The sequence below is a fragment of the Neoarius graeffei genome, chromosome 28, assembly GCF_027579695.1.
Source record: "Neoarius graeffei isolate fNeoGra1 chromosome 28, fNeoGra1.pri, whole genome shotgun sequence".
NCBI classification, from domain to species: domain Eukaryota; kingdom Metazoa; phylum Chordata; class Actinopteri; order Siluriformes; family Ariidae; genus Neoarius; species Neoarius graeffei.
The window spans coordinates 6,814,637-6,835,279 of NC_083596.1; the positions used below are offsets into that span (position 1 = coordinate 6,814,637).

Here is a 20,643-nt window from a genome sequence, read left to right on the forward strand (position 1 = left end):
CAGAGTCACGATGTTTTCTGCGCGTTGCCATCTTGGTGTGACGCAGTTCCATACTTATGCTAATTAGTCAAAGCGTCTTGCTTTTGGCTATTTCCGTAGGGCTGTACTGTTTACCTCAAGAGGTAGAAAAACAGTCCCAAAATGGAAAAAAGTGACCCTCAGGATATGAAAATGATCACATCCTGTTCGTCCGCATGATATTGTTCTTGCGAGACGTAGGAAAATGCCATACACAATAAAAAAATTACGAAATTTCAGATGACTTTGCAGTCAGCACCTTGAAGTAAGTAAGAAAATATGTCAGGGAACATGCGCTTATAGGAAGGTAATCAACAGTGTGGTGGTGTGATGAGGCCTTAAACAAAGCAGAGTTACTGTTACCAGTCCAAAGTTTGCCTCTTCTACGTTTTATTCCTCTTAGACCATTTCTTTTAATTTGCCACTGATCACTAATTTCATACTTTTGTCTGAAACAAGTTCGGGCTTCTTATCGCTTATGTTATAGCAGCTATAAACAGTCATTCCTTCAGCAAAATCTCTCTTTAAATTAATGAGACAAAATAAATCATTCTGTACATCACTCTGTCTATCTCTGTAGATGGAGTTTGACGAAAAGGAGCTTCGCAAGGAGATCAGCTACGCCATCAAGAACATTCACGGCATCAGGCACGTCTTCTTTCCACCATTCCTCAACTCCCAATCACTGTTGTGTCCGTCGTTTCCACCTGTTTTTCTTTTTAATCATAAAACCTAATCACAACGGCTCTGTGAGTCTCGTTTTAACTCCTGCTTCACACCAATATTTATGAATTTATGAATTGTGACCCATGAACAGGAGCTTGTGATTAGAGTTGGTGTTTTTTTTTAACCTGTCTCACTCTAACCTGGGACTGGTTGTGTGTGGTTTCTACCTGTCTGCTGTAACTGACTTAAAAATCCATCAAAGTGCATCACTGGACAGAATAGAAACCAGACAACAAACTGAGTAATTTCCTAAACATTTCTGTGGGCAGTTATTCATATGAAACAAATGATTCGCTTCCTTATATTTTTGTGTTTTATGGGACAGCTGTGGACATTTCGAGAGTCCTCGATGACTAAACGTTCTTCTTCTTGCTAGTCATAGTTGGGAACAGACAGAGTCACGATGTCTGGATTGCAAGAGTGAAACTCCACTTATGTATTCATAAATGCTAACGTATTTTATGACCGATAGGTTTCCTGATTTGTTACTCTTAAACCAAAAATCATATTAAATCATATTAACATTCTTCTTTCTGCCCAACCTCTCCTTTTTTCTCTCCCCCTCCCCTCCTCCTTTTTGTTTTTGTTATTTTTTTAACCTTCGGACCTGTCTGTTTCCTTTTTGATGGGCAGAACTGGGCTCTTCACCCCGGATATGGCCTTTGAGACCATTGTGAAAAGGCAGATCGCGAAGAATAAAGGGCCTTGCCAGAAATGTGTGGACATGGTCATTTCTGAGCTAGTCAGTACCGTTAGGCAGTGTACGAAGAAGGTAAAGCCCTGGTGGAGGGTCATGATGTGTCCCAGCTCCCCCTAAACTCGCCGTCGCCTACCCATGGGCCTGTTGCTGGGCTGCAGAGGGGCAATGGCTAGTGTGTGTGTGTGTGTGTGTGTGTGTGTGTGTGTTAGAGAGAGAGAGAGAGAGAGAAAGAGAGAGCGAGAGAGAGACTGTGCATTGTGGCTGTAGGTTTTGGTCAGAAATGAGAAGAATGGTCATGGCATGGTCAAAACAGCTGCCTGCACTGGGTAGAAACATCTGGGTGCTGGAGTTTGACTGCTAGGTGGAAATGAAGAAGAAGAGGACCAGTTTCGGATATTGAAAAAACAGGGCTGGGCAATTTGATGACATAACACTGAGACTGTGATGAATAATGTACTTTAAAAAAAAAAATCACTGACCAACTCAATTACCACTGATGCTCTTAGGTGATTAGACAAAAATAAAATAAAATAAAATAATGAAATTTAAACCTTTTACTTTTGTAGACTTAAAATTCAAAGTATTTCCAGCAGTAATAATTTTATTTTAGTTGTTAGCCAAGTTCCCTAACAAGCTAGCTAAGTTAGGCTGACTGTAGTAAGCCAGCTAGTTTTATTTAACAATCTGCTAGCCATTCTAGCTAACATTAGACTTATAATGTATAAATCAGTAGCCAAGGTTGCTAACATGCTAGCTGTCATGGAATTGAAGCTAGTAGCCTTTTTCACTAGCATGCTAGCTAATATTAGGATAATTATTAAACTGTGTAATTAAAACCAATAGCCTGCTCCGCTAGCATGCCATCTGGTGCTAATATGCTAATATTACATTGTAATTAGAAGCTGTGGGTTCTCTTGCATGCTAGTTAACATTAGACTAACTAAAAACCAAAAGCCAAATTCACTAGCATGTTAGCTAACATTAAGTTAGGTTAGGCTACTATTATATTGTGTAGTTAGAACCAGTATGTTCGATCTAGTTTGCGCTACCAAACATTAGGCTAACTGTTATGTTGTGTAATGAAAACCAGCCATTTTTGCTAGCATGCTATTTAACATTAGGCTTTTAACATTTAACATTGTGTAATTAAATCCAGTAGCCTGTTTTACAAGCATGTTAACTTAATTAGGTTAAATATTTACATTGTCCATCTACAAAAAAAAAAAAAAAGGCTCAGTAGCATAATAGTTAACACAAGAAGAACAATTATACTGTGTAAATAATTTTGTAGCTACATGCTACAAAATGCTGACATTTTATAAGCATGTCTTAATATTATTGCTCTATGGCCCAGCCCTGTATTGTATAACCTGTATTCAAGTAATTATAAATGAATAATCAGGTTCTAACTGCTTAGCATACGAAAACGAAAGCATATTATGCTGTGTGAGAAGGTTAACCATAATATATGCCAAGCAGACTTCAGCACCCAGGCACCAGCTTGAAAGACTGTAGTGATGCAAATGACGTCAGTCAGAATAAATATAATAACTTCAAGCTAACAAACATGTAACAAACATTAAGCAACATGGTTTTGCGAACTATCATGAAAGTACAAAAGAATTGCATTTCCCCTCCTCGTTTTATATTTACAACTTCAGAACCACCAAGGACGTAGACAGGGGGCTATTAACACGCTCTAACACCCAGATTAACAGCCGCCAGAGAGCTGTATCAGCATTCTGTAAGAGTTCCCACTGCTCCAGTGGGGACGTAATAGACTGGCTCTGGTTTTAGTGGTCAGCTGTAAGGTTGGGGTCATGGAGAGAGAAATGTAGAGGGTCTCTGACTAGCGTGAGTGTGCAACGCTGCAGTCTAAATTATTCCTGGCTTCAAGCTGTTGGCCCGCGGACAGCAGGCTGAGGTTTCCTCTCTCGCTCTCTCTTTCTCTCTCTGTGGGAGGGAAATCTTGGCTTGAGCTCTCTGACGAATGGCTTAAGCAGAAACCAAATGTCTCACTTGCCTTTTCTTTCCTCTGTGCTGTCTTATCTGTCCTTCCATCCTGAACCTGTTCTCTCCTTCCTCACCTCTTCTTCTCTCCCCCTCATTGTGCATAACTCCTCTTTATTTCTCGATTTTCCACATTTCTCCATTTTTTGTTCTTTCTCCTTACTCCTCGTGCTTCTATCTTCCTCTCTCCGTCCGTCCACCTCCTTTTTTTCCATCCTTCTCTACTATCTCTGTCCTGTGCTGTGCCACCCCACTTCCTCTACAGGACGGGCCTGTTTACCCCTGATCTGGCCTTCGAGGCCATAGTGAAAAAGCTGATCCAAAAGCTGAAGTCTCCCTGCCTGAAGTGTATAGATATGGTAGTGAGTGAACTGACCACCACCATACGAAAATGTAGTGAAAAGGTAATGCAGAAACAAAATCCTTGTTTGTCTGCGTCATCTTGGGTACGGATAGACTGATGGCTGGACTCGGCGGCAAAAAAAAAAAAAGAAAACTATGGCCATTATTTTTTTGCTTGGTGTTAGGGAACATTGTTTATCCACTTAGGATGAAATATACGCGATTAAGTAAGAAATAAAACACTTGTGGGTGTGCTGTTATATAAAAAGAACCAATGACAGGGGTGTGTGATGTGGCCTGACTCAAAATGAAGATACCGATACCAACCCTGAAGTTGATTATTGTGAAATAACAGCATGTTCAAAAGCGTTTTAATTCTCTTATACCACACCAGTTTGTCAACGATTACCATTTTTAATTTATTCGTTAGTGGCATGTCATATGTTTTATCCATTTATTGTTATATCAAATGTTGTGGAGACAAGTTAGTTCATTTACGTTATAGCAGCTATAAACATTCATTTATAACTCACTGCCTCTTGTTTTCTCGCGCTTGAAGTTCTTAAGACAAATTAATATGTGTACAAAATCCTAAAGACTTTTAAATAATGGAAAACTGCTGTTATAAAGCACTAACACTGGAGACTCCTTACATAAATGCTCCTCTTATATGTTTCTCACCAATCAGAATCCAAAACCCAACACTAATATAATATAATATAATATAATATAATATAATATAATATAATATAATATAATATAATATAATATAATATAATATAATATAATATAATATAAGGATGGCACGGTGGTGTAGTGGTTAGCGCTGTCGCCTCACAGCAAGAAGGTCCAGGTTCGAGCCCCGTGGCCGGCGAGGGCCTTTCTGTGCGGAGTTTGCATGTTCTCCCCATGTCCGCGTGGGTTTCCTCCGGGTGCTCCGGTTTCCCCCACAGTCCAAAGACATGCAGGTTAGGTTAACTGGTGACTCTAAATTGACCGTAGGTGTGAATGTGAGTGTGAATGGTTGTGTGTGTCTATGTGTCAGCCCTGTGATGACCTGGCGACTTGTCCAGGGTGTACCCCGCCTTTCGCCCGTAGTCAGCTGGGATAAGCTCCAGCTTGCCTGCGACCCTGTAGGACAGGATAAGCGGTTACAGATAATGGATGGATGGATGGATGGATGGATGGATGGATGGATAATATAATTGACTTTATCCTGATAAGTTAAGACACAAAGTTTGTGTTGTTGAGACATTTGTTTAGTCCTTTTCCCAATGTCTTTTTTTTCTCCTTGAACAGTTAGTGTCGATATCTAATCCCTTCTTCTTTTCAAAGGCATGTGTTTCTTCTGCTGTTTCATAGCACTATTAAAGTAAGAGAATGTGTTTCTGATTAGGGCCGTCTCTAATCATATCTATTTTGACTTGGCATTGTGAAAGTGTAAAGGTATTTTATTTCAGTACAAGGATATGATTACACACTTACTCACTTTACTAACTATGTGAGTCATTTAGAACAAATCTGTTTATATGCACAAGGCAAATATGAGCCAACCCTCACACATCTGAGCATTAGGTTTCAACGGTGTTACCTTTGCTTATAACCGAGACTGCTAAAATGGTAGGAGAGGAAATAACAAAGGAAACTATTCAAACAAATAATATAACAATAGAATTACACATTCTAAACAGTAGTATTTTAAACTACTATTTAAACTGAAAATTTTTGTTAATCATAAATGGAATATTTTAACAAGACACTTTATCTTAAATCCTGATTTGGGAACATGATGGTAATCTAGAGTGACTTGTGTTAACATATAATATTAAGATTAACATTAAAACTAGATAGAGACTGTGACTAAAATCACAGTAATTTGCACTAGCTGACCTTTGTCAATTGATGGTCAAGAAAAAGTTGCACCCTGAACAAAATAAAATTTAAAAATGGTTGAAAAAAACATGAAAATTGACAGAGTTATAAGTCAAGTCAAGTTTATTTTTATAGTGCTTTTAACAATAGACATTGTCGCAAAGCAGCTTTACAGAAAATTAAAGACTTTAAACATGAGCTAATTTATTACTATAAATAATATAATATAACTATATTCTAAATGATTGAAAATTAACTATAAATCATTGAAAAAAATCCCATTTTTCATGGATCATTCTGGTTCAGTGATCCAGATCAGCACCAAAAGTCATAGCAACGTAATTCAGCCCAGAGGTATTCTTCATGTGAAATTTGGTGATTATTGGTTGAAAACTGAGGAAGAAATAGCATCCTAAAAAAAAACATTAGGAGAATAATAATAATATTAAGAATTAGAATAATAAAGTAGAAAGATCCTGAGTGAGAGTAACAATTTGTGCTACCGCTGCTAGCGCAAATTAATAAGTAAAATTATTATTTACTTCCTTATATTCTGGACCGCCAGTGCGATTTTCCTTTGGAATCAATGGAGTTTTCCCGTGTGCTCATTTTCTTGCCAAGTACAAATAACTTTGACCTTATATGAGTAATCTATACAAGCTTCATGTTAGATCACAGTTGCCCTCTGGCCATTCTTTTCAACATGTGGTATTCCAGGGTTCCTCCACTTAGTCATCAAAGTCTAAAGTCTACTGTATTATCATTATGCATTATACTAAACAGTGAAATGAGTAGTAAGAGTGCCACATTACACACTTAAAAAAAAAAACACTTACAAGGACGAACAGATTAAGTAAAACCTAAACACAATGCGAAAAAAATAGTCGTAGTTTTGGTCAAAGAACCAGTCACGAATGTAATCTTCCATTCTGTTCATGCATACAGATTTTATAACCTACTTAAAATGTTTTATTTTGTTTGCTGAATTGCCAGATGTTCCCAATCTTTTTGGACATGGACATCCCAAGCCTTGGTGTTTCGGTTTCTCATCTTGATTTGCTGTCATGTTTGTAAATCCATATTCAAGAAAAATTTTCGTTTATTTGTCCATTTTTATTGCTGAACTCGTGCTAGAGCAGAGTTTCAGGATAGCCAAAACACTAAAGTAATACATGCACTCTTAAGCATGGCTTGTTTGAATGCAGTTCTATCTAAAAAAAAAAAAAAGTACACAAAATCTATGTTTATAGTTCGAGCGATATTAATAATAAATTAATAATGTAAACTAAACAAGTACAACACAAAAGGAGGTTGTGAGTTTTTATCTTTTATGTCCATTTAATGATACTGGATGGACAAGCTACTGCACTTTAATGTTTGACAGATGTACAAAGCTATGTATTGTCTGTGTAACCATGAAAACTGACCCTGTTGTAATTTCATTCAGCATGTACAATGAAAACAGAACTGGGCCTTGTACAGAGCCTTGGGGTACACCTTAAAATTATCATGTTTTCCTAAACACAACTTAACTACCTACTTCTACTTCTTCTACCTTTAAGAACCAATTAAGGAATTGTCTCGAAAAGGCCGACCTAATAACAGAATATGTCCAGCAACATTCAGTCTATCCTTACTACTTTTACAATTATTAATCTCATTCCATTTTATTTTATTTTATTCATATTCTTTATTCTTTATCACGGTCCATAAAAGATTTATTTGGTTCTCTTACAAAATAACATCCAAAATTTACAGCTTCCAAATTGTCTCACTTTCTTTGCATTTTGTCGTCCTGTCCTGTCTGTTTTTTCCTCACTTGCTTTGACCGTTTTCATCTCTGTGTGTTTTACATTAGCAGTTTATTAATAAATTTAATAGTTTCTGTGAAATTCCTATTTCAATGATGGATATTTTATTAATTTGTTCTTAACATTTTGGTTACTAGGTCCTGTTACACTCACTAGCGAACATCAATAAAAACATCTATCCATACCTTTCTCCTCTTCTCATGCTGACCTTTCACCTTTCATTTGATCAGTGACATCCTTTGCATAGTTAGCCTCTTGTGGATTTCTACAAACGCGTATCACATTCTTTTATGCTTTTTAAGCAATAACAAAAGTGCACTATGCCGTATATTGTCATACGTTCTTCCACCACGTGACTGCAACATCGGGTCAAATCTTTCATAGTAGGTCGTGAGAGGATGTGACTGCTGAAAATCCACATGAGGTCACTTTGATCTCTTCCAACATCCTCTCCTCCCTCTCTTCCTCTCTTTCATTTTATTTGTTCAGCGCATGTATAAATGTACCGCTCATGTTTGCAAGCAGTCTTGCTTTTTTTGTCCTTTTTAACTTGGTTTTTGCATCGCTGTACTTGGCCGAAGCAGAGTCAACCCGAATGCCTGCCATTTTGCGCTGTTTAATATAAGAGTCTGTGTGTTAAGGTTTGTGAGAGTGACTCTGCATGAGCCAAACGTTGCAATGCATCATTAACTTAAACAGCTCCAAGAGTTTAACTGGTCCATAAGGGATATTAAAGCAGGGTGCTTTCACACCTGTTAGTCCGTTCGAAGAGAACGAATGAGAAGGAAATTGACGATTTTGAATTTGTTTGCTAATAGGTTAGGCTAATAGGTTACGTTTGGTTTCACGCTACATATGATTCAGCAAACCAAAATGCTAAATAAATAAATAAATAAATAAGTTGGCTGAGAAGTGTGTATGGTTGAAACCGTAACTCGTAAACCTCTTTGATTTATTACTAATAAATACAGCAATGGAAAAAAAGTGAAAAAAAAATTGCCAAGTGCTTGAGAAATTACAAAAATCGCCCAAGCACATAGAACATGACTCCGTCAGCACTAAGTAAAAGATTAGATAATTATATAAGTCACAAGTTTAAAATATTTAATGTTTTATGCAGTGCTACAGCTCTGTCTTTTGGCTCAGTTTAGCAGCACGCAATCCGAAACACACAGGAAGTTTGGTTCAGATTCTGAAATTGAAATTGAAATCTTTATTTCGAACATGTATGAACAGTGAACAGTAAAATCAAATCAAAACCAAACAAACTAAATAACCATAATCATAGAAAAAAGAAAAAATAATAATAATAAAATAAAAAGAGCATACATACATATATATATATATATATATATATATATATATATATATATATATATATATATATATATATATATATAAAACGACTAATTTTACTACTAATTAACTAATAATAATCATTAAAATGAACTTAAACATTTTCGAAAAGGAGTAGGAAGAAGTAAAAACTTATTAACTCCTACCCCCACTCTCTATTTCCATATGATCATGTATGATACCAATTATTTTTTCATGTGAATATCTGTATAATACTCATGATACTAATAATAAAAATAACAACAAAATAACACAACATATATATACACTACCGTTCAAAAGTTTGGGGTCACTTTGAAATGTCCTTATTTTTGAAAGAAAAGCACTGTTCTTTTCAATGAAGATCACTTTAAACTAATCAGAAATCCACTCTATACATTGCTAATGTGGTAAATGACTATTCTAGCTGCAAATGTCTGGTTTTTGGTGCAATATCTCCATAGGTGTATAGAGGCCCATTTCCAGCAACTCTCACTCCAGTGTTCTAATGGTACAATGTGTTTGCTCATTGCCTCAGAAGGCTAATGGATGATTAGAAAACCCTTGTACAATCATGTTAGCACAGCTGAAAACAGTTGAGCTCTTTAGAGAAGCTATAAAACTGACCTTCCTTTGAGCAGATTGAGTTTCTGGAGCATCACATTTGTGGGGTCGATTAAATGCTCAAAATGGCCAGAAAAACGTCTTGACTATATTTTCTATTCATTTTACAACTTATGGTGGTAAATAAAAGTGTGACTTTTCATGGAAAACACAAAATTGTCTGGGTGACCCCAAACTTTTGAATGGTAGTGTGTGTATATAATAATAATAATAATAATAATAATTCAAATCACTTTCTCACTGCAATCGAACTGCACTTGCAAATGGACCGAGACCACTTCACACAAACCGGTTGTTTTGAGGTGGAATACGCACCAGGATTCAACTCAAATGAACTAAACAATGTGAAAGCACCTTGAGGGTCTTGTTGAAGGAGACTGAAGACCTCAAAGCAGCCACTGTAGAGTGTATTTTGTCAAACTTTTTTACTGTATATAAAATAAGCTGATATAGAGCTTATCACCTGATTAAACTCATCAGTTAATTATCAACCCTGAGTTAAATCAGGAGTGATGGAAAAGTGTTATTTTCCCAAAACATGGATAAATGCACACACAAAAAACTGGGCAGTAACAATTACCTTCCTGTGTGGCAATGAAATGTATTTTAATCAATGTGCACAGAGTCATCAATAAAGAATTTAGTCTTAGCGATCACAATCATACAATGCGTCATTTGTATGTGTGATTCCTTTATATTTTGTTAATTGTGCATGCGAAAGTTACACATGGTTAGCTTTTAAATCCAGCATGTTTTATAGTTCCATGTTGTGTGTACTGTATGTAGAGGAAGGCACTAGTAAGTCGTAGGCCGAGTGTATGATACATTTGCTCTCTGCCTTGCATCTTGTCTGCGTGTATGTGTGTCCATAGCTGGCCCAGTACCCCATGCTGCGAGAGGAAATGGAAAGAATCGTCACTCAGCACATTCGTGATCGTGAGAGTCGCACCAAGGATCAGGTGAGGTGTAGAGGCAACGATGCTACACATGCATTTCAGTATCTACCTTTATAACACTTTCATAAGCATTGCATTCATCGTTTAAGCACTCGCTGGATGATTTATGAGGTGTCATTAGAGAAAATTATCCTACCATAACTCATACCAGACTGAAATATCAGATTTAAAGATTTCCACTGGACTGGAAACAATTCATCTGGAGATTATACAATACTGAAGGCTCCTGTAAGAAGTAGAAACAGTGCAGTAAGTACAGTAAGAAGTACCGTAGAAACAGTAAATACGATAAAACTGTAATGTCTTTTATACTGTCCATAGATCATATTGTATTGCTCTATAAAATATCCATGCAGTGCTTATGAATGGCTTATGAAAGCAAAATGGATGTAGGTACCCATTTTTTAATCTTAATTTCTTCTAGAATAATCTGTAAACTCTGCCCGTTTTGACAGAATATGACACGAACCAAAATATGCTCTAGAAACTAACAAATGTTGAAACATACATAACTAAAATAGACCATTTTTTCACCTATGATCACAAGGTGATGTTGCTTATTGACATCGAGCTGGCTTACATGAACACCAACCATGAAGATTTCATCGGATTTGCCAAGTGAGTTTTCATATTTCATGTTCGATCACTCTGATCATTGATGGTTTCATGTCACTCGAGGAATGACTGGATTTTGGAGATTGCACTTTGTGAATAAAAGAAGGTTAGAATTGAATAAGGAGGAAGGGCAAGAAATAAAACTTTACAAAATATTGATAAATACGAGTTTCTGCAAGCACTTATATGAAAATACACAATTTCTATTGGAAAAAAAAGTCTAAATTAGGCAGATTAAAAACGTATCCAAATATGTAATGTGATTGTTGATGACAGTAGAAAAGTTGTGAATATGTTGCACAGTTACAGTGGTGCTTGAAAGTTTGTGAACCCTTTAGAATTTTCTCTATTTCTGCATAAATATGACCTAAAACATCATCAGATTTTTACACAAGTCCTAAAAGTAGATAAAGAGTTAAACAAATGAGACAAAAATATTATACTTGGTCATTTATTTATTGAGGAAACTGATCCAATATTATACTGTGAGTGGCAAAAGTATGTGAACCTTTGCTTTCAGTATCTGGTGTGACCCCCTTGTGCAGCAGTAACTGCAACTAAACGTTTGTGGTAACTGTTGATCAGTCCTGCACACCGGCTTGGAGGACTTTTAGCCCGTTCCTCCGTACAGAACAGCTTCAACTCTGGGATGTTGGTGGGTTTCCTCACATGAACTGCTTGCTTCAGGTCCTTCCACAACATTTCCATTGGATTAAGGTCAGGACTTTGACTTGGCCGTTCCAAAACATTAACTTTATTCTTCTTTAACCATTCTTTGGTAGAACGACTTGTGTGCTTGGAGTCGTTGTCTTGCTGCATGACCCACCTTCTCTTGAGATTCAGTTCATGGACAGATGTCTTGACGTTTTCCTTTCAAATTCACTGGTATAATTCAGAATTAATTGTTCCATCAATGATGGCAAGCCGTCCTGGCCCAGATGCAGCAAAACGGGCCCAAACCATGATACTACCACCACCATGTTTCACAGATGGGATAAGGTTCTTATGCTGGAATGCAGTGTTTTCCTTTCTCCAAATGTAACGCTTCTCATTGAAACCAAAAAGTTCTATTTTGGTCTCCTCCATCCACAAAACATTTTTCCAATAGCCTTCTGGCTCATCCACGTGATCTTTAGCAAACTGCAGACGAGCAGAAATGTTCTTTTTGGAGAGCAGTGGCTTTCTTGCAACCCTGCCATGCACACCATTGTTGTTCAGTGTTCTCCTGATGGTGGACTCATGAACATTAACATTAGCCAATGTGAGAGAGGCCTTCAGTTGCTTAGAAGTTACCCTGGGGTCCTTTGTGACCTCTCCAACTATTACACGCCTTACTCTTGGAGTGATCTTTGTTGGTCGACCACTCCTGGGGAGGGTAACAATGGTGTTGAATTTCTTCCATTTGTACACAATCTGTCTGACTGTGGATTTGTGGAGTCCAGACTCTTTAGAGATGGTTTTGTAACCTTTTCCAGCCTGACGAGCATCAGCAACACTTTTTCTGAGGTCCTCAGAAATCTCCTTTGTTCGTGCCATGATACACTTCCACAAACATGTGTTGTAAAGATCAGACTTTAATAGATCCCTGTTCTTTAAATAAAACAGGGTGCTCACTCACACCTGATTGTCATCCCATTGATTGAAAACACCTGACTCTAATTTCACCTTCAAATTAACTGCTAATCCTAGAGGTTCACATACTTTTGCCACTCACAGATATGTAATATTGGGTCATTTTCCTCAATAAATAAATGACCAAGTATAATATTTTTGTCTCATTTGTTTAATCAGGTTCTCTTTATCTGCTTTTAGGACTTGTGTGAAAATCTGATGATGTTTTAGGTCATATTTATGCAGAAATACAGAAAATTCTAAAGGGTTCACAAACTTTCAAGCACCACTGTAAATAGATTTGCAATGATAAATTGTTGTGCTGTGAAAATGGAGAAAATTATTTGAAACAGTAAACTATAAATACAACTCAGTATAAATTCAACAGTAGCTATAAGCTTTAGTACTGTTTAGTTTGTATAAATCTGTTTTGTTTCCAGATTTTTTTTTTGTCTTTAAAGAGTTTTAATTCATCAGTAACTGCTTTCATGATCAGTTTATATAAATACACTCACCGGCCACTTTAATAAGAACTTGTTCTTGATTCTAAGATTCCTGTTTTTGGCTGAAGGAGTGGAACCCAACATGTTCTTCTGCTGTTGCATGCTGAGATGCTTTTCTGCTCACCATGGTTGTAAAGAGTGATTATATGAGTTACTTTATCCTTCCTGGCAGCTCAAACCACCTCGAATCTGTCCATTCCCCTCTGACCCTCTCTTATCAACAAGGCATTTGTTTCCACCCACAGAACTGTCGCTCACTCAAATAATGTTTTTTGTTTTTCGCACCATTCTGTGTAAACTCTAGAGACTGTTGTGTGTGAAAACCCCAGGAGATCAGCAGCTTCTGAAATACTCAAACCAGTCCATGTGGCTCAAACCAACACCCATGCCACAGTGAAAGAAAGTCACACTTTGAGATCACAATTTTTCCCATTGGCGGCACGGTGGTGTAGTGGTTAGCGCTGTCGCCTCACAGCAAGAAGGTCCTGGGTTCGAGCCCCGGGGCCGGCGAGGGCCTTTCTGTGCGGAGTTTGCATGTTCTCCCCGTGTCCGCGTGGGTTTCCTCCGGGTGCTCCGGTTTCCCCCACAGTCCAAAGACATGCAGGTTAGGTTAACTGGTGACTCTAAATTGACCGTGAGTGTGAATGGTTGTCTGTGTCTATGTGTCAGCCCTGTGATGACCTGGCGACTTGTCCAGGGTGTACCCTGCCTTTCGCCCATAGTCAGCTGGGATAAGCTCCAGCTTGCCTGCGACCCTGTAGAAGGATAAAGCGGCTAGAGATAATGAGATGAGATGAGATTTTTCCCATTCTGATGTTTGAACATTGTGAACATTAACTGAAGCTCTTGATTTGTATCTGCGTGATTTGATGCGTCGTGCTGCTGTCAAGGGATCGGCTGATTAGAGAACTGCACAAAACAGCAGGTGGATGTATGGGTGTTCCTAATAAAGTGGGCAATGAGTGTATATATTGTCTGTTGAACAGAATCATTTTTACAGCAATTTATTATTGAAAATTTCTTTGTTATAAATTGATGATATTGATTTTAGTTTAACTCCACAATGTATTCATGACCTTCATACTGTCAGAAACTGTACCTAAAAAACCTAGAAAATAAAATTGAAAATAATTATACAGACTGGTTTTCCATCACATTTTAAATTGATATTGAATTCTATTTAATATCTGCTCGACCAGTATGATAGTGTTTTGTCTCGATATTGAATGATAATTCATCATGTATCATAAAGACTCAAAAAATATTTCTGCTCCAGATGTGAACGTTATGTTACAAAAGTCAGCAATGAAAGACAACATCCTGAGTTTGAGCAACTGAAATCTCTTTTTCTTTCTCTTTAGTGCGCAGCAGAGAAGCAGCCAAATGAACAAGAAGAAGGCCGCAGGCAACCAGGTAAAAATGTTTATTCCTTACACCGCCATCTTCAGGACTGGGTGCAGATATGCACTTTACTTTTGTCTCTGTTGTCACTGTTATTCTCAATAGTTTTAAATACTATTGATTTTAAAGCAACTGTTTGGCCAAAAATGAAATTTACGCATTTTTCCTCAAATGTAATCAGTTAACCAGATTTTATATATGAACGCTCGATACAAAGCTAAAGCCTGTCAACACCAGTGTAGCATTATGCGTGTATACATCAAGTCAGTTTATTTGTGGAGCGCTTTTAACGACAGACATTCTCGCAAAGCAGCTTTACAAAAACTAAAGACTTTAAACATATGAAGTAATTTTATCCCTAATAAATGTATTTATTCTATCCACATTCACTGGATATGAGCAGTCATGCGCTCTGATTAGCTACTCTGCTACTCAGCTAGCAGCTCATATACCGTGAGTAGAGAAAAACAAAATGGCGGAGCATATTGCTGAATCAACCGAGGACGAAATAAAAACAATACTTGAAAATACCCCCCCCAAAAAAGCAACAAAATATGGAATGAAAGTATTTGATGGTAGGAACGTATCTTTTTTTTCCAAGAGTTGTTATTATTATTATCGCATTTTTCACAAATTGCTCCTGTCATTTCGCCGGCTTGTTTACATTCTAAGCAGAAATTATTTTGTCGGATGTTTTGTATAAAGTTTTTATGTATCGAATTTGCAAAAAATAAAAATAAAAATGCTCTGTTTCTCAAAATCCAGTGAATGTGGATAGATAAAACAGTTATTCCACTCAATCTCGTCGTCACTGGCGCCATCTGCGGGGGGCACAGACCTTTTTGACCCCCCAAAGATAAAGTTGGGGGGGCAAAAACACCCCAATAATGAAACGTGAAAAAGTAGTAAACAGTACAGATGAATTCATGTTAACTGACGAAACCAACTAAACAAATAATAGCCTAGCTTTGAATGCAAAATAAGTAATCTATAGAAACGTCACCTAAAATGTTATGATCGGACATGACCCGCCCCCTTTTCCGCTTGCAATATTCCAATGGTTGGCAGTGAGTGATTGACAGGTTGCACTCTGCAAAATTTATACTGCGTAGCACTAGGCCTACGTGGCCCAGGCAAAAAAAAAAAAAAAAAAACATAAATAAAATGGTTCGTTGCGTAGCAACCAAGGCAGCACTACTGAGGCGAAAAGTTCTGTGTGGCCTCCCGCAACCGTTTTCACTGAACAGTGAACATAGAAATGAAGCAAAACGGACAAGTGGATTATCTGAACCAATAGGCCGGCAGCCACCAGCAATGAAGGTGATCATGTTGTGCAGAATTTGGACACTGAAGTCTGTGTTAAAGCTGATGCGGATATATGAGTTTAACGCGCTTAAGCCTTTTTATGGAGTATGGTGCACGTTTTTTTTTTTTTTGCACTATTCTTGTCAGTTGTCTGCCGAATTCATCTCAAAGAAAATTGCATTAAACTAAATTTGTTTATTGAATAAATTGTGTTTCATACAATGTTTAAAGTCGTGAGATTTTTTTAATGCATCATAATAAGTTATCGTTAAAATGGGCGCTTCCCACTTGCAACGGTGAATAGTAATGAATGAAAATGACTTACAACTGAGTCTTTGATATTCAACTACATACACTGCCGACGTCATGACGTCACGGTGCAAGAACATAATTCTGACCCCCCAATGTTGACATGAAGTTGGCGCCTATGCTCGTCGTACACGGCTTATAGTCAACTCAGTGCTATGCGCCTCGTTGGCTATCAGCTCATGTACGACTTGATTCTGTGGAATAACTGTTAATTATTTTTTTCGCGGTCCAAATCCTGCGCTCTGATTGGCTGGTGAGCGGGTCCGTATCCTACGATACGGACCCCGGTTATGGATCCCGGTTACGGATCTCTGGCGACTCGCTCATTCACAACAACAACAAACATCGTAGCAATTTTTGTCAACATTTATTTTCGCATTTCTCAGGAGAATAGCATTAATTTTACAGCATGGATAGCGATAACGACAGTGTTCACAGCGAAAGCGAGTTTTACTACCCTGAGAAAGAAGAAATAAAAAAAACATTTCAGGAGAAAGCTAAAAACCTCTAACTTGCTAACGCCGAGCAAAAACATGGCTGAATCCTGAATGACTCCTATTTGTATAAATAGGGGACTACATAGGCGGCAAAATGTAGGGGTTTTTTTCCTCCCATGGAAGTACACTTGTATACTGAAGAGAAAGCAATTTGCATTACAGCCATGAATGAGGATTCAAAATGGCGGCTCGCCTCAGCTCGCCTCAGTTTTCCCTTTCAGGCGCTCTCATTTTCTGTTAGAATTTGGTAAAGGAAAAAAATAAATATATTATTTACCAGCTTAAGGTCGGTCCGTATGGTGAAATACCGTGACCTCGCCTCGGTCAGTACTTTCAAGACCTCGGTCACGGTATTTCACGATACAGACCTCCCAGCTGGTAAATAACATATATATCCCTTATTTCTGGAAATGTATAACTCATCACATGCTTGCTAATATGGTTTCTGACACTATATGACACATTGTCTCATCTCATCTCATTATCTGTAGCCGCTTTATCCTGTTCTACAGGGTCGCAGGCAAGCTGGAGCCTATCCCAGCTGACTATGGGCGAAAGGCGGGGTACACCCTGGACAAGTCGCCAGGTCATCACAGGGCTGACACATAGACACAGACAACCATTCACACTCACATTCACACCTACGCTCAATTTAGAGTCACCAGTTAACCTAACCTGCATGTCTTTGGACTGTGGGGGAAACCGGAGCACCCGGAGGAAACCCACGCAGACATGAGGAGAACATGCAAACTCCACGCAGAAAGGCCCTCGCCGGCCATGGGGCTCGAACCCAGAACCTTCTTGCTGTGAGGCGACAGTGCTAACCACTACACCACCGTGCCACCCTATGACACATTGTTATGTATAGAAATGGGAATGGGGAAAAAAAAAACAGTGGCAACAGCACATAGTTGTGTGCCAGTATTAGGCTTAGCTAGGAGGTGTGGCCTAACTTTTGAAGGTGGAGTTATAGCTTAAATTGATTTGTATGATAGTATAGTTCTTTATAAATTTTTTTTAAAAATAAAGACAGGCGGCACGGTGGTGTAGTGGTTAGCGCTGTCGCCTCACAGCAAGAAGGTCCTGGGTTCGAGCCCCGTGGCCGGCGAGGGCCTTTCTGTGCGGAGTTTGCATGTTCTCCCCGTGTCCGCGTGGGTTTCCTCCGGGTGCTCCGGTTTCCCCCACAGTCCAAAGACATGCAGGTTAGGTTAACTGGTGACTCTAAATTGACCGTAGGTGTGAATGTGAGTGTGAATGGTTGTCTGTGTCTATGTGTCATCCCTGTGATGACCTGGCGACTTGTCCAGGGTGTACCCCGCCTTTCGCCCGTAGTCAGCTGGGATAGGCTCCAGCTTGCCTGCGACCCTGTAGAACAGGATAAAGCGGCTAGAGAGAATGAGATGAGATGAATAAAGACCTCGTCTGCTATTTTATTCAAAAATAACTTTTTTGAGGTGAGCGAGTGATCATTAAAGTGTACATTTTGATGATGATAAATAAACTGGTAGCTGTTAAGGTTCTGTTTCTTGTTAGCTACATTAGCCTCAGTGCAAATCTCGAGCACTGCCAGCACCACCCTGCTGCTTGTCTGTGACTGGAGTAAGTGGACCACTGTGTGCATTTCTTTTCTGGCCGAACTCTTCCTTTAACTCCTTACATACTGTATGTACTGTGCTCATGTGTCGTGTCGTGTCATGTCATGTCGTCTTAAAATAAATGTGGAGTTTCTGACCCTGTTCATATCTCTTTCATTTTGTGTTTTCTTCTGTATGTCGTTTCATGCTGCTTCTTCTTTATCAACTGGTCCAGGGGCAGGTTTGTGCTCTCGCTCATACGGTACCAGTTGAAATGAAGAGTTCTGTTCTGGAGAGAAAACTGATCCTAGATCAGTTATATTAGTTACACTCCTAACTAATCTGCTTTTGATTTAGAGTTGCAGTTGTTAAGGGCAGAAACCTTTAGCTCGTCCTGGGTGATATTTTCGGATCTTAGAGCCGCTGCAGTAGAGTAAACATACCCGTAGTAGTGTATTATGTAATTGTGCAGCTATTCTGGAAAGATGAGTGGATGTGACAGCATTCCTGAGGCTAGCATGACTAGCAGCAGCCATGTTTTTTAACGCAGGTGGTCAGGATAGTCAAAACGTCCTAGACATAAAATTGCCATATTAAGTTTTTGGTTTTTGCCTTAACAACAAGCCATAATCATTTTATTCAACATGGTTTTTCTTTCTATTGTTGTTTCTGGAAACCACAAGACAAAAAGGCAGAGAGGATGTACTGTAGATCACAGTAAATGCCCGTTGTTGGTGGTTTTTTTTAAATTTCCTTTCTCCATTGGAGTGTAAAAGTTTACACCCCCCCATGGTTTTTAAATGGAAAAAGACAATTTATCGACACAAATACACCAATATTACAACATAGAGGAGGATGTTAAAGAGGTTGGGGCAACGTGAGTGGATATACACGTTATTTATTTGAAAAGAAGAATTCAAACGGAAAGGATTTATTTCATTATTATTATCTTAACATACACTATTTGATATCGTTTATTCGTCTTGTAAGAATGAAGGAACATCTAAAGGAACTATTTTTGAAAATTGAATTGTTTTGGATGGGGATACAAACTTTTGCACTCCAAATATGGAGTTTTGTATTTCCTTTCAGCATCCGTTTTGTGTTTTTATAATCATTTATATATATATTTTTTTCCTTTGCCTCCTCTGTTCTAGGATGAGATCATGGTGAGTACTATTCTTATTTTTATGATTGTGTGTGTGTGTGTAAATGATATCACTAATGTCGATGGCAGGTGTCTCAAGCATCTCCAACACACTGGTTGTTATTTGTTTTTAAGCTGATGGCTGCCTTTCAGTCTGTACGAACCCAAAAGCACGCGATGCAAACAGCACAATTCAGGCCTTTGAACAAAATGTGTATTTGGATCATCTATATTTGTGCATGTTTGTGTCGTGTGGTTAAGAATCCCAGACTTTCTTTCCCCAGATGTGTGATTTTGTGCTCTGCAGCTAAGCATAACCAAGTCAGCTGTGTGTAATGATGCAGGTTAAGAGAGTGTATTTTATGTCGTGGACAGTAGTGCAGCTACAAATCACAGGTTTATATTAATATTAACCCCTTGGCTGCCACCCATAATTAATTGTATGCGCATTTTGGTACGCAAGAACGTTTCGGGGTTATGGGTCGCAAACTACTGCTGTTAGTCTCAGTGACAAAACGGTCTACCAGTTCATCTGTGAGGAAAACTTTGAAGTAATCCTCAGGATCAAAGCCAGCTGTGTCAGTTTGTATGCCAGCATTAGGCACAGTGAAATTGTGTTTATTTGGCTGGTCCATACATGCTTCTCTAAAGATTGGCTGATATACATTTTGGTTTCATCATCATTATCATCATTACCAACACCTTGATCCCTAGCCTCACCATCACCTCCTCCACCAGCCCCAACAGCAGCAGCATCATTCTCATCATCATTCTCAGTATCACTATCTCCTCTCATACCATGTCCTCCACCACGTGCACCACCACGTACATGCACCCTACCACCTCGTCCACGTGGCCCTGTCCCTCTAGGCGTTACTCTTCCACCACCTCTACAGTAGTTCTAACTCTACCTCTACCAAGGCCTCTAGCTACAGCTTGCCTCCTACCTCTGATGACCAAATCAGGTATGCTGTCCTCACTGCCATTACTAGATGATCCATCAGCACCACTGCCCTGATGATCACTTCCACTGCTCTCATTTCCACTTTCATCCTCATCACTACTTCCCAATTCTATGTTCTGTGTCTCCCTAAACATTATGTCCCTCACTTCTCCTGCAGTATATCTCTTTCTTGCCATAATTTGCTCCAAAACACACTAAAAGAGAAAAAAAAGTAAATAACGCACTGTGTCAGACAATGACAGGACACCACATGACCAATACAGGGTCATGTGACTGTTTTGTACACCATACCAAAACATATCCGACTGGAAAAATGTTTTAGG

At 38.5% G+C, this 20,643-nt stretch overlaps 1 protein-coding gene across 2 annotated transcripts in view; it reads left to right on the forward strand.

Moving 5' to 3' along the window:
* The window catches only part of dnm1a (dynamin 1a), a 126,671-nt gene that overhangs the window by 55,480 nt on the left and 50,548 nt on the right, over window positions 1–20,643 (forward strand). Inside the window, exons 9-14 of one of the 2 annotated variants that reach the window (XM_060912826.1) lie at window positions 599–666; window positions 1,378–1,516; window positions 10,311–10,397; window positions 10,942–11,012; window positions 14,485–14,536; window positions 19,367–19,378. In XM_060912826.1, coding sequence (XP_060768809.1) covers window positions 599–666; window positions 1,378–1,516; window positions 10,311–10,397; window positions 10,942–11,012; window positions 14,485–14,536; window positions 19,367–19,378 — 429 coding nt within the window. Of the gene's footprint in view, window positions 1–598; window positions 667–1,377; window positions 1,517–3,719; window positions 3,859–10,310; window positions 10,398–10,941; window positions 11,013–14,484; window positions 14,537–19,366; window positions 19,379–20,643 lie in introns of both variants that reach the window. The other variant, XM_060912827.1, reaches the window with a different exon arrangement.